This window comes from Betta splendens, chromosome 9 (assembly GCF_900634795.4).
Source record: "Betta splendens chromosome 9, fBetSpl5.4, whole genome shotgun sequence".
NCBI classification, from domain to species: Eukaryota; Metazoa; Chordata; class Actinopteri; order Anabantiformes; family Osphronemidae; genus Betta; species Betta splendens.
In genome coordinates this window covers 27,719,996-27,733,912 of record NC_040889.2, presented here as the reverse complement: position 1 = coordinate 27,733,912, position 13,917 = coordinate 27,719,996, and the positions used below count along the sequence as shown (strand labels likewise).

Here is a 13,917-nt window from a genome sequence, read left to right as displayed (position 1 = left end):
AAGTGCATCTTAAACCCTGTGGGTCTGGAAAGAAACCCCAGAGATCAAGCTGCAACACAACGCAGGGAAGCACGAGTTACTGCAGGACCAGGTGCCGCTGGCTCCGATCCCGGAGCAGCAACTAAACACTGATATTCACTCAGTTCAGAGACGGGGAGAAGCCATCTGTCGCAAGAAGGACCAGGACCAACATGGCTCCAGGACGTCGCAGGCGTGAGGGCGGAGCGAGGGCGGAGCAATGATCCCAACGCCCCTCGGCTCGAAACGGGTCATCAGGAAAGAACGCGTCTCACGGGGGCGTGGACCGTGAGACGCGACGCGCTGCCCAGACGTGCAGGACATCCAGGAAGTGGCAAGGAGGTTACTTCTCAAGAACACGCCCTAAGTATTCATTTAGTTGGTCAAAATTAAGCTGTAATTAAACATACTGCATCCGACCAGGAAGCGGTTTGGGGTTTATTTTTCTGAAGATGTGCACATTTCCAGCACTTTGACAGGCGGCTGTTTAGGCCATTACCAATAAGAAGAGAGAGTGATGGGAGGCGGCAGCTTCCAGCGGGAAACAGATTCAGTCTGATGTGATTTTAAATATAATGTAGTGCAGGATTGAAATTGACCTGTTCAAAGATGCCTGCTGAATTATTATTCAGGCCAATCTGCATCACATTTACTCCAAACGCATCATTGTTGCGGGAACAGCAGGGAAGCTGCGTCTTCTCCCCCTGCTTTTGAAGCACAACGTACCTGGAGGCAGCGAGAGCTCAGCCGAAATATACAAAACCAGAGAAAAGCGGCGACGACGAGTCCTCCTGATGAAACTGATGAAAACAAAAGTCAAGACAAGATAAAAACAGGTACTCACATCTGACGTGGGTTCAACTTCGATCTGAAGTAAAGGGTTCCCCTCGTTCCTGAAACCAGATAAATACAGGCGAAAACTTCAAACCTCCAAACGGTCTCATTTCACACATAATCGCTTTTGTTTTGGCAATTAATTAGTCGTTTTTTGCTCCACTGATCAGGTTCTTAAATGCATCTCTGTTGTTTATTGACTTAATAAAATGTGAATGGTTCATTTGTGATCACTTGTATTTGGTGATGCTGTTGTCTAATGAGGAACATGAGAGAAAAGTCATTCAAAGACAGATGAGCTAAAGGCACAACACAGCATCTTACACTGAGGCCTGGTTGATGCTGTGATACGAGAGCTGCATTAAATAAACCTTTATGGGAACACAAAGGCTTTTACTGGATGTTAATAGTAGTAGTAGTAGTAGTAGTAGTAGTAGCAGCAGCAGTAGTAGTAGTAGTAGTAGTAGTAGTAGTAGTAGCAGTAGTAGTAGTGACGCTAAAGTAAAGCAGGACTAATCAGATTGACTTGTACAGTAAAAGCTGCCTCTTCACTACTGTATGTGATTACATACAGGATCCAGTGTAAATCTATATTTTGCTTGTATTGCAGTGTTTGGTGTTTCTGTCTGATTACAGGCACAGACGCAATCAACTGATTGATCCTGAGCGTTCACGTTGTCAACACAGCTGAAGGAGGCGCTTTGATGAAATGTCTGATTTTAACCTGTAACATATGATCCTGGGCTTAAACGCTCTCATCGTCCAAACACAGAACACAGATGACCCACAGTGCGTTCACGCAAAGACTGCGTCACAGAGCCAGAACCAACATTTCTCCAATAACTTCCCCACATTTAATTATGGTCTATTTAAAAGTGCAGCTCCTTCTGACCCTGAACACCGTGGGCACAATCGTACCCACCTCTCCTCCTCAACACATCCTCGTTTGTTCACAGGCTGAACGCCACCGTGACCTCTCAGTCCTTTCTGAGGCGAATTAGCACCAAAATCCTCCCTGGACAGGCTGCGTAGCGGTGTAAAATGAGCCCGGACCCCGACCACCGGATCGATCGCGCTCTAATGAGGGAATCCTGCCGGGCGCGGGGTCTGAGACAGGCCCTCATTAACCCGCGGATGAGACCGTTAATGCCACAGAGATCCGCCAGCTGCCATCGAGGAGCGCACAAAGACGAGCGAGCGCAGGGACGATGGCATTAATTCAATCAGAGGATTATGGGTTTCATAACTGTGCAAATGTAGTCAGATTCGTCAAAAGGCCCCAAACAAGAGAAGTCGTGAGACTGTTAAACTGCAGCCGACAAATGGTGAACGACCGACTTTAGGACATGATCTAAATCTCTAAACATTTAGCTGCATGTGGATCCGCCCAGTAAAGACGCTGTATGCGTGACTGTAGGACTGTGACGGCAGACCTTCATCAACCAGGAGACTTTCATTGGTTTCTGTTGTGATGATGTTTGATCTTTGAGGAGCTGGACTGCGTCTTTACAGCAGTCGCTAATCCCTCGTCCTCACTGCGCGTCTGACTCACAATGTGAGAATGTCATATTGAGAAAGTTTAGCCCGAGATTATTACAACACGCTGGCATCCGGGGTCTCACATCCTGAAGCCACATGGGAGCTGTGCTTGTTGGGTCTCCACAAACTAAGTAAGTGTTGTTTCACGTTGAGCCGTGCAGATTTTAATAGTGGCAGCGTGCATTCTGCTCAGAGCCGTGGGCAAAACGAGCCCGGGCTCTTTTATTCCGTCCATTTACCTGCTGAAACAGAAAACCTCCATCCAAAGCCGGCTACAGAGAAGTCATTAGGGCCCGGCGTGTGCAGCGAGATCGGCCTGACTCCAACAATTGGTCGGCCCTGTGCAGAAGTGGCTGCTTCTGCTTTCTGCTTATAATGGCTGAATGTGGTCTAAACATACAGAAATGACTCTTTGTCATGTCCTAATGACTATGTTAATGAATGCGCCGACAGATGTCAGCCGCTCCTATTCAAATGGAGCCTACTGTGTTGTGCGCATACCATTATTTGCCGTGTTATGTTTTCTTCTGATTCTCATTATTTCCAGACGCTGCATTCCATTATTTATCTCAAAGCGGGCAGCTGCTGCAGGAACGCGGCCCGACGGCGTCCGACGTAGCTCTGGAGCGAGACGCGGTCGGCACCGACGGCCTTCGCTGAGGAGCTGCACAGCGGACCTTCGGGAGCGGCCCCATGTTTTAAAAATGAAGTTTAGCGCATTGCGTTCATCTGTGCTAACTGCCGCCATCCTACACACAGAGGCTCACTTGCCCTTTTTCTTGTGGCAGATCCTAATCCCATTAACATCTGGGTCGGGAGACGTATCCTCCTTGTCTTCCGGTTGTTTTCCCGCGACCACTGGGTTCCTTCACGGAGCCAGTGCAAATCCGACTGGCATCACCAGTGTAGCGTGAACCAAAGGCCGCGCTGACATCAGCCTTTGAGCGTCACCCAAATGTACTGTATGTGCTCCAGTGAGTCTGCGCTGACCTCTGACCCGAGGTGTATGTGATGAGGATGAGACGTGGTTCTACTGAGTCGCGTCCGTAAACGTTTCCACTCACCCTGGTTCTGACAGGACGGGGTGCAGGATGACCTGCGGTGCTCTGCTGGGAGGAGCCTCTGGAGCAACATCTGGAGTCACACAGGAGTCACAAGACATCAAATCAACAACCGGGATCATGGAAGTAGGCGATAGCGTAAGGTCAGGTCTTCACTGACAGAACGGCGGCGGTTCTGTGCTACCAGAGGACAAAGATGGCGCTGAGCGATGGTCAATACAGGCGTTGGAGCTTTAAAAGTCCTGCAGTTCGAGTACAGACGCGTGTGAGAACCAGCATCTAAACTAGACTAGATTCTAGACTAGGTTGTGTCTCATTTGACACAACGCAGCACCTATATTTCCATATTCAAAGGCCCCGCGGAGCCAGCGGTGGATCAGGGACCTGGTGATTTCACTGTTTCGCTGTTTCACTTCACAGCGTGCGTCGGGTGCACGTGAAGCGCTCTGGATTCGATCAGCTCACTCTTTGTTGTGTGGCATCGCTGGTCCTCGTGCTGCTCTCTGGGAGCACAGACCGCCGCTCGCCGCCCGCGTCAGCGCCGTCTCACAATTCGTGCCACAAAATGGAGATCACACAGGAAGCAGCGGCGCTCCCTTCAGCCACAGTGCATTAGCAGCTGGCGCCGGCACCGCCGCTGGATGTTTGCATGGATTTGGTCCAAAGATCAGCGAGCATCCAATGGTGTGAATCTGAGCCGTTGGTTTGTGTGTGCTCCCTCTGACAGAATGACTCTGACCGGGTGCTCCTGCGTTGGCTGGGATGTGAAAATGGGCATTTGAGTGAATAAAACAAATGGTAAATTACACTGTAATTGCCTCGTTTCTTTTCTTCCAATTTTCTGGACAAACGCCAGGATTTACAGTAAATTTAAAATGGCCTGAATGCAGCATTCGTTCCAATCACAGCACAATAGTTTTATAACAATGAGGCCGACGGTGAGTTTCCGAAGGCCGCGGCTGAAGTCGAGCTGAATGCTGTGAGGCCTGCGTCACAACCTGCTGTGAGCGCCTGTCTGCAGCGCTTCCCTTCGCCTCACATGCACTTCCTTTATTTCCGCGCTCCACTCCAGGTTGTAATAAGCTGCCAAATGAGCGCCGGCAGCACAACGCCGAAGTGGGCAAAAAGCAGAGGGTCTGGGCACGGACGCATCATTAGGAAGCGCAGATGAGGCGAGCAGTAAGTGGGCGGAGAAGCCAATAGGCTTAAATCAGGCCAAGGTGCGGAGATCAAAAAGCACGGGCAACATCAAAAGATGCTCCCCCTCCCTCACTGCTCTCGCAGGGAGATGTGGGCAGGGCTAATGATCAATTATAAGCTTCTTACCTGGGAAGATGAACTGTTGTTTGTATTTGAAATAACTGGAGGCTGCAGAGAGGAGACAGAAGGAGAGCGGTTGGTCTCCGCTGCCAATTTCACTTTGTTCAGTCTAAACCCAGATGAGTTCATGCAAAGTTTATGAGACCCTGCTTCGCAATGAATAAGAAAAACCTCAGTGTCACATCAATTAGCGCAGACCTTTACTCGTTCTCCAGCTCAGTTTGTTGCCGATGAGCTAATGTATGCAGTTAAAACGGGCATGAGCTTTAGGCTGTGTGACTTGTACCTGTCAGGTTGAACTGCTTCTGTTGCCGCGCCGACTGTGGCGACGGGTGGAGCGGCGACGGAGGCGTGGCGCTGCTGGGGAGGGGAGGAGCCGGGGAGGACGGGGTGGAGGAGGTGGTGGAGGAGGGGTTGCTGCTGGAGTCGGGCTGGTACGGGACGGGGATGTGATCCTACACACAGGAGAGAGAGCGTTTAGACTGCGTGAATCGCACCCACCACCACGACTCCCAACAGCCTCCACCTTCCAGGCGACACTGGGTCCCCATTCATTTCAGCACAATATGAAAATCAACTTGCAGAGACTCGAAGGCAGCAGAAGTGATCCATCACCAGAGCAACGTGCCGCCTTTTGCTTCTGGGCGAGATTCCTGCGCAGAAGTGCAGCTGAGGAAAGGAGCCTGAGCACTGAGCTGCACCAGGAGAATGTTGACTAAAATCACACCACTATACAATAACAGTCCTTAAAATATACACAGTTTGTGTATATTTTGTTGAACTGGTTCAATCCAATCTCACTTGTAATTTCATAATGGAGTCCAATCAACCAGAGGCTGTTTGTGAACCACTGTCCTGAATAAATGCCTTTTAATAAATCTCTGCTGATGAACCAATTCTCCTAAAAGGCACTCTATCAATTCAATCAACAAAAACTCATCCTAAAACACAAACAACAATAATGTGACAATAATGTTGCTGCCAAAAACATAAACGTACAGTGGCAGTTTTGTGTTCACTTCTCTGCCTGCAGACGCCGCTTTAATCAGCTGCTGCCAAGAAGGTGGGAAAGCGGCCGAAAGGTCAGGGCGACGCTGAGTCGCCTGAAATAATCCATGCAGCCGCGTGTGCAGGAAGTTTGCAGGAACTGAGGCAAAACCGGGCTCGTTTCAACTAATGTAATTACACTAAACTGCTCAAATGAAATGAACAACCTGCTAAATAAGCAGCGACGTGTGGCGGCTCATCATTTACCCACGGACGCCCAGGCTCCACCTGGTTACATCACATGTGCCACAGGATGCTGGGATCTAACACAGGCTCCAGTAGTTACTGGCCTCAGACAGTGGAGGGAAGCAGACCAACAAACTCACCTCAGCTCTGCAGCTTCACAGCAGCAAATGTCAGTTTGACAGAACACAAAGTGACTGACGCATGAGGCACACATGCATTTTCCCTCCTAACATGAACCATCACCGCGCCACCAGCATGAGAAGCGTGTGATGGGCTTCTTTAGATGTGCTGCCTGCAAAATATTCAGCGTATGAAAACAAATCCATCTGTGTAAACATCAATACTGCTAAAGATATTTCTGTGCGGCTGCACGGTCCCCTGGGAAAGTCTGCATGACTCATAAGCACTCTGACGCCCCCAAAAATGGAAGAGACGTGATATGTAGGACACGTTACACACAAGTTGTGATCCACGCTTGTTTGCACCCACCTTGTTGATTTTGTTGGTTTTGGGGAGCGTCTGACTGATGTGCAGGTCCGTGTACCTGAGCGGGTTGTTGATGTCGCATGGCACTGACTCGGTCCGTACCAGACGAGCTACTGCAGGAGACAATTGGACACAGCATGACGACTCGTCCTTTGGCTTCGGGAAAATTACGAGGAGCTCATTATCAGGCCGGGCTTTTAATTTGAAAAATGAACAAACTGCCCACTATCCATTTGTTATCGCGCACAGACACTTTGACAGGGAAAGTTCTCCTTGAGCAAATTACGCCATTAAAAACTGTCACTTCTCTAAGCAAAGCAGGATGGAGGGATTTTAATTAGTGTTCTTTACCTTGAGTTGTTCCTTGGTGATCTTATTTTGGAGAGGAAGGAGAGCGAGAAAGGCAGAGAAAGGACAAAAGAATTTCAGTTTGGACTGCAGATAATGGGATTTTTTTCCAGTGCGTCTGTGTCAGTCCGTCCATCACGTTTCTCAAATCTAAGTAGACTAATTAATCAGCAGAGGCTCCTTCTGTTTTAAAAGTATGTGGCACTTCTTTAGCTCAGGCTCAGACACAGCTGGAGGTAAAATCTACTTCTGCTCCTGCTCCACTGATGAAACATCCATAACGCTCCATAACATTTACACAGATGGCCTTTCTGGAGACCGTCCTCCTGCAGCTGAAGTGGCCTAAATGCCAGTCAAGGCTTGTTTTGACATTAAGCTTATCGTAACCATGACAACGAAGTGGCTCCAGCCCTGGGAGGATTTTCCTCCTAAACCAGATCACGGTCCGTGACCGGATCAGCCCATGAACTGGGCAGCTTCGGTTCCTCCAGTGGACAAGCCGGGACGAACCTTTGAGGGATTCTCGTCCGCCTCGCTGTATGATCAGCAGATGACAAGGTGGGGCTTCTTTGGTGCATTTGTTGTGGCACTTCAGCCTAAGTGCAAACGTAAGAAGAGGGATCGTGATCAGCGCCTGTCTTCTTATTCACCCACACATGTGACAGATGCCCAACTCGATACCTACTTGCAGTTTTTACATTTCAGTCCAAACAACATTCCCTTTCCACACACTATGCATGTCTGGGACATCCAATACTTTGTGGAAAACCTGCAGGCACAGGACGAGAGTGAGATAAGGACATCTTTAAAAAGTCAGGACATCACTTTCAGCTTGTTGCACATCATGACATGTCAGAGCTGTGGATTAGCGTGAGGAGCGCGCTGCCGCTGACCTTTTACCTTTGCTAACGTTCTCCGGTTCTGACAGGCAGCTTCTGACAAAGAAGCCCTCACGTTCCCCGCGTAACCTTTGCACAAGGATAATAGATGCTCGGAGAAGCTGCTGCTGCAGTGTTTATCTTCCTAATCAGCATCTACTGATTTCATTTGGGCCCATTTCATTTTCATATTTCAGTAACCTTGTGCAAACACAGTCGCGCCGCGGCGCAGGATCAAGGTTACGGGGTTTTACAGTGACGAGGAACCGGCGCGAGGAGCGTCAGACTCAGAGAAGCAGTCACTTCTCCATCGTCGGCCTCCACGTTAACAACCAATTCCCTGCACGGACGGAATGCAACTTTTGGCCGTGTTTACGGCGGCGGCGGGACACCGGCCGCTAATGGCAGGTGACTAATGCGCTTTGACAGAAACCAAATCTATTTATTAGGCTTCTGTTTTGTTTCAAGCGAAAGGCACAACTCCATCCAAGCCCTGATGGATTTTTAGTGGTTTCTGCTCTCAAATATGAATGGCGATGTGGCATTAAGGGCGGATTGTGCAGAGAGAGGGGCCCAAAGCCAAGCTTGCGCATTGTGAGGGGCGCAGAATGCACACATCAGGCCAACGCAGGCATTAAGTGCAACACATCAGCAATGTGCAACATGCAAATTGGCACATGAAGGCGATTGTTTGGATGGAATAAGGGAAATAATCCTCAAATAGCAGCTCGGAGTCACACGCGTGTTGGTTTGGGCTCAGGTTTAGAGCTTCTCGCTCCTCGTCACTGACTTTAAGCAGGCAGACGCCCACGTTTAGAGGTGGCTCACATCCACTAATAAGGCATTGTTACGTTTCGAATCATTTCGAGTTAAGCAGGTGAGAAAGAGCGAGCGGGACCCGAGATGAATTATGCAAGAGACCCTCCTTAATTGGACTGGCATTCAATCACCCACACACTGCAGGCTTACCTGTGTTTTATTGAGTTTCCCAGATCTCTTCGGGGAATCTGTGGGGACCAGCGAGGCACTGAGAGAGTGTCTGAGGAGAGGAGAGAGGACAGAGGGAAGGTCACCGGGCGTCTCCTTGCTTTTTTAGCTGAACGCTGGTCTGCCGACATCGACTAAATGTCCAAGTCTAAACATTCACTTAGCACATGTGGCATTTCAAAGAATGAACCGCGTCTGTGGCAACAATCTGGCATTTTGGTGTCAGGCTTAATCAGCTGTGTTCATATCATGCACACGTTGTTGTCTAATTGTCTCAGACGAGCAGACGGATGGATGGATGGAGCGACGGCCCCGCGGCTGCAGACACAATAAAAATGTCAGCGTCCTGTCTGCATGTTTGGAGGTACATGTAGATGATGAGCAACTTTAGTTGACCCTTTGTGAGCAACTATCACTTCAAAAGGATTTCAGAGTAAAAACCTTTCGCTGGGTCCATTAGTGCTGGCAGCGACGGAGCAGCTGGGACGCAGGCACCTTTATGATGAGGCTGCGGCCAGAGACTCGAAAACAAAGGAGCCATGTTGAGAAATGCTCACAAACCCGTGCGTCCAACCACAAAGAGCATCACACCGGACCGCTTTTGATTTTACTGTTTTATTTCAGTTCCTGCAGAGTGAAACCCATCACAGGCCGACAGAGGTTGCACGCCGTTACCGACGACAACCACAGACATCCCCGTATCACTGAGATCACTGCTATCAGGAAGGTTTCTAATTCTCAGGCAACTGAACCTTCAGGCGCTGGAAGTGCTCTTTGGTCTGTCACACTCTCTGAAGTGACTAAAGTTATCATCAATATACTACATCTACAATACCCACAAGCCACCACTGTCAGTTCACAGAGGTTTCAGGTCTGTTATAGTAGCGCGTCACAGCGCTGACCTGGAGCAGAACGGAAGAGAGAATGTGCTTCCTTCAGTCTGAACCAAAGTGACATAACTCTAGGGAGCTTAAAGGGCTCCAGCTTCCTTTTGAGAAAAGACATTAAAAAATCAACTTATTCATGAGTAGCATGTTAGTTATTAGCAGGAAATAAATGCCAGGAAGGCAGAAGCAGAGAGGATTTCAGATTTCTCCGCACGAGCAGGTGGAGGAGATGAAAAATAAATCGGGGACTCGTGAGGTTAAGGGGAAAGCAAAAAAAAAAAAAAAAAACACCAACAAGTTCTCTCCTCAGTGCATCAAACTGCTAATGCATTGGAAATGAAAGTGTGAGACGAGGTGCCAGCTGAGATTGATCTCTATATCAGGTCCGCTTCAATTAGGCCCAGAGGAGAAAGACATCCCAGACGGTCTCAGCCAGAAATCCCTCAATATTACAGAAAAGAATGAATTCTGTGCGGGTTTCAAGACATCTTTGTCCCTTTTCATTTCACAGGCTCCTCATTGTGCTGCTATTTGAAAGAGGAACTGAAAGGGCATTGAGATTCATCGATGAGATGCCAATATTCCTCCTGTAAGAAAACTCCAGATTGGGCTTCAATCGTTGGAGGTGTAATCAGTTTCCAGAGACTTCAGGCCCCAAAGAAAGAGCTCAGACTAAGCGTGGGTCAGAACCAGGCAGAAGAATCAGCAGCTGCATCATCAGCAGCCACTCAAGCCTCATGGAGACGTATGTGCTTCCAGAGGTGATGCCTCATGAACAGTTGTCATGTTCAGCTCCAGGTTCTCATTCAGGCAAAGTTCAGATCAAGCGTTGTGTATCTTTTACAATTAGCTCTTGTTTTACGCCTCCCTCCCTGAAGATGATTAATGCAGCTGCATCACCTTTAATGGCAACAGACAATCCCTGTACTCGTGACTGTGATGCATCATGATAGAAGGGCGTAGTCTCTCTTTAATTAATGAATTGATTAGCAGACATCTCATGGCCCCGGTTCCTTAGAGTTCCTGATTCCTGAAACCCCTCCTCCTCCTCCTCCTCCTCCTTCTTCGCTCTCTAGAGGCCCAGTGTTTTCGCTCTGGACTCCGATGCATCGCTCAATTACACTCAATCACCCTGATAACTCAATACAGAGGGGAACTGACATCATCTGCTTCCCATTGGCCTCGCTGGCGACCAGCAGCTGATTGGACTTGTCAGCGCGATGGTCAGGGCTGTTCATCATCGCGTGCGTGTGCTGTTGACGTCCGCCTTCAACTGGACTTTTTAATGATTCCTCTGTCTGTCTCTGACAACTATCGCTGATGATCCCAGATGTCAACAAACTCTCACCAGAACACTTTTCTTCAGACAAACCAGAGTTTGTCACCGCGGTTAACGTGACTGTGGAAACGCATCAGAAAACGTGTCCAAAAAATGAGATGCGCACTTATTTTAATGGAGTCATTGAACTGGAAGCGCAGCCACTGTTTTGGGAAAATCTACTCCAGCATGAAATCAGATAAACAAAGGAGACGTTTCGTCTTAACGCAATGATTTGTGTTTTGCATAGCGGCAAAACAAACGCAGCCTGGATGTGCACATCAACCGATCTAACAAATCTGAACAAAAAGCTCAGCGCCTGTCGTCCGTGTGATGTGGTGTCTCAAAACACGCCACCGTGGGAGTTTGGAGCAGAACAGGAAGTAGAAAGGCAACGAACGCGGCGGTTACGAAACCCAGCAAGAGCACGTTTAGAGCGTGAAGACAACAATACACAAGAAAAGACGATCTGGGGCAAGTCTCCACGTGCACGCGTGCGTGTGCACGTGCGTATGACGGATGAGCCTGCAGAACATGAGAAGCCCCAAGGCGCCAGACAACAGCGTCCTCTTCCATCTTCACTGATTGGCCTCAGCCTAATTAAGCCGCGGCCTTCCTCCCCCTCCTCCACCGGCCGCTCACATGATGCACAGCCATGGGGTGTGTGTGTGTGTGTGTGTGTGTGTGTGTGTGTCTGAGCGCCCAAGGGTTAACGTGGGACCTGCAACGACTCTGAATGTGTGTGGGTTAAACGGAGGAGGGCAGGTGTGTGTGTGTGTGTGTGTGTGTGTGTGTGTGTGTGTGTGTGTGTGTGTGTGTGTGTGTGTGTGTGTGTGTGTGTGTGCAGCGCCTGGAAGCCTGTTTCAAGCCAAATATAGTTTATTTGACGTTAGGCTGAGATGCCGCTCTAAGTGATTGACTGAGCGCTAATTCCCCACAGAGGAGCCGTTTTCTCTGCGGGAAAAAAGGGAAAAGAGTGAAGCTGGCGACAATTAAAAAGCGCATACAAACACGCGCACACACACAATTTCCAGTTATTCTCATTGTTGGCACTGTCAACAAGTCGCCGCACCCACGCCCACGCGCCTCATTCTCAGAAGCGTAAAGGTGCTGCAGTCGTAGCTCGGACAAAAGCTTCACACGCTTGAACGCGATCAACGGGATAATTGGCACCGTATCATCAAGAAATAATAAATGGATCATGACGAGAGGAGCAGAATGAGTTGAGGTCTATAGCGTGGACGATGCAGAGCAGCAGCAGAGGGAGCAGGACTGTAAAAGGCGTGGGCGTCTGCTGCACAACATGCCGTATTCTAGCACACGGGTGTGATGGGAGCTGCTGCTGTGCCGCGCCGCCGCATCCACGGCTTTTAATGGCACTTTCCGCTGGGTTAAAGTACACACGCCAAGTATTTGTTTGGAGTGGCATCAAGAAATGAGCTGAAAGAGGGGTGGAAATAGACCCGAGACTTCTTATGCCTGCGCGAGATGAAACAAAGACAGGTTGCACAGTTGCTATGGTAACAGCTATACACCAATCAGCCTTTTTGCAGAATATTGTGCTGTCATCTCTCACAAGCGGGAGCACGCATGCACATTTACAAGTAACCCACACAGATACGGAGTCTCTGATAAACTGACAACAGGAGCCGCGGAGCTGGAGAAATAGCCTTTATGTGGAAGAGGGACCACATGGATGCAGGGGCGCCTCCAGGCCGCGGTCGGAGGAGGCGTGAGGCGGGTGCTGTCCGGAGGCCCGGGGGCTCAGGTGACGCTCCCTCAGTGGCAGCGCTCACGTGGATGCAGCAGCGCGGGCCGACCCACGGACAGGTGGCGCCTCTGGTGATGTAACTCACCCTCTGGCGGCTGCATCGCAGGTCCGCGGCTCTCGGGCGGCGCTAATGAACAGTTTGTTGTTGTTTTTGTCGTAATGGCACCAATTTACCGACTCGTTGGAAGCGGGTGCTGATGAAGGAGGCATTAGTCACGCTGAGACGGGGCATCCTTCACAAAACTCCACTCACTCGCGGGACGGCCTCTGTGCCAGGAACCAAACAGGAACAATTAACCAATCAGCCTCCTATTGAGTTTAGGGCCTCCTCTGCAGGGTCCTGTCAGGAGTGAGGCCACAACTTGATGAACCAGGAAGTTCTGCCGCGTGCGAAGACGCAGAAGATAACGTAGTCGCTATTTTTAGACGAACCCTTTGATTCATAGACAAAATGCAGAACGAGATAAGAAACTTCCTCGCGTGGTTAAATTTGTGACCGCAATTTATTTACAAACCCTCAAAGGGACCTCGAGGGCGGTTGCTAGGAGACGAGTGTCACGCAACCACGGAGCATCGACGCGAGGTTCGACGGAGCCGGTGGCGTCACACGCAGAAATAAACAGAGGGAGTCGTGGAAGAAGCATGTGAGGAACGTTTAAGACGCGTTCATCCACAGACACACAGACACAGACACACACACACACACACACACACACACACACACACACACACACACACACTGAGCCCAGGGCTGCTGGGGGCGTGGCCCCTTAATGACTGGAGCTATGGTGAAAACCGCTGGCAGAAGGTTTGATACTTGAGTTGAGTGGCGATAGGACACTTCCTGTTGGCAGAAAACCCGCTGCAATAAAGCTGCTATCAGATGATTCCTCACAGGATAAAAGCAGCGGTGTCATTAATAAGGAAGCAAACAAGCGTGAGATGACACGACTCCACTGCTTACTTTCACTGATAACATCACGCAGCCGTCATAATTTACTGCCCAAAGCGTTTTTGCTGATTTACACCTCGTCACACAGAATATTCCCACACAAAGTTGGTAATAAGTCAAAACAAGACGCCGCCTGTTCTCACCCTGAGGGGCTGCTGAACGGTTTAGCAGCACTGACTTGTCTGCTGAATGGGGATCAGGTTCTGGTTCGGGCCGGTCAAGGACCCGGCTCCAGCCTGCAGCCCTTGCATTGTATGTAACCGAGCTGTGTGGCAGCGCATGGAC

General features: G+C 49.6%; 1 protein-coding gene across 4 annotated transcripts in view; it reads right to left on the bottom strand.

Annotated features, from left to right (window-relative positions):
* The window catches only part of ksr2 (kinase suppressor of ras 2), a 57,294-nt gene that overhangs the window by 13,703 nt on the left and 29,674 nt on the right, over nucleotides 1–13,917 (bottom strand). For all 4 annotated transcript variants that reach the window (XM_055511522.1, XM_029160951.3, XM_029160950.3 and 1 more), the window contains 9 exons: nucleotides 8,687–8,756; nucleotides 7,525–7,608; nucleotides 7,350–7,435; nucleotides 6,843–6,863; nucleotides 6,495–6,604; nucleotides 5,059–5,227; nucleotides 4,779–4,820; nucleotides 3,456–3,525; nucleotides 863–911 (listed from right to left, as the gene is read on the bottom strand). In XM_055511522.1, coding sequence (XP_055367497.1) covers nucleotides 863–911; nucleotides 3,456–3,525; nucleotides 4,779–4,820; nucleotides 5,059–5,227; nucleotides 6,495–6,604; nucleotides 6,843–6,863; nucleotides 7,350–7,435; nucleotides 7,525–7,608; nucleotides 8,687–8,756 — 701 coding nt within the window. The remainder of the gene's footprint in view (nucleotides 1–862; nucleotides 912–3,455; nucleotides 3,526–4,778; nucleotides 4,821–5,058; nucleotides 5,228–6,494; nucleotides 6,605–6,842; nucleotides 6,864–7,349; nucleotides 7,436–7,524; nucleotides 7,609–8,686; nucleotides 8,757–13,917) is intronic.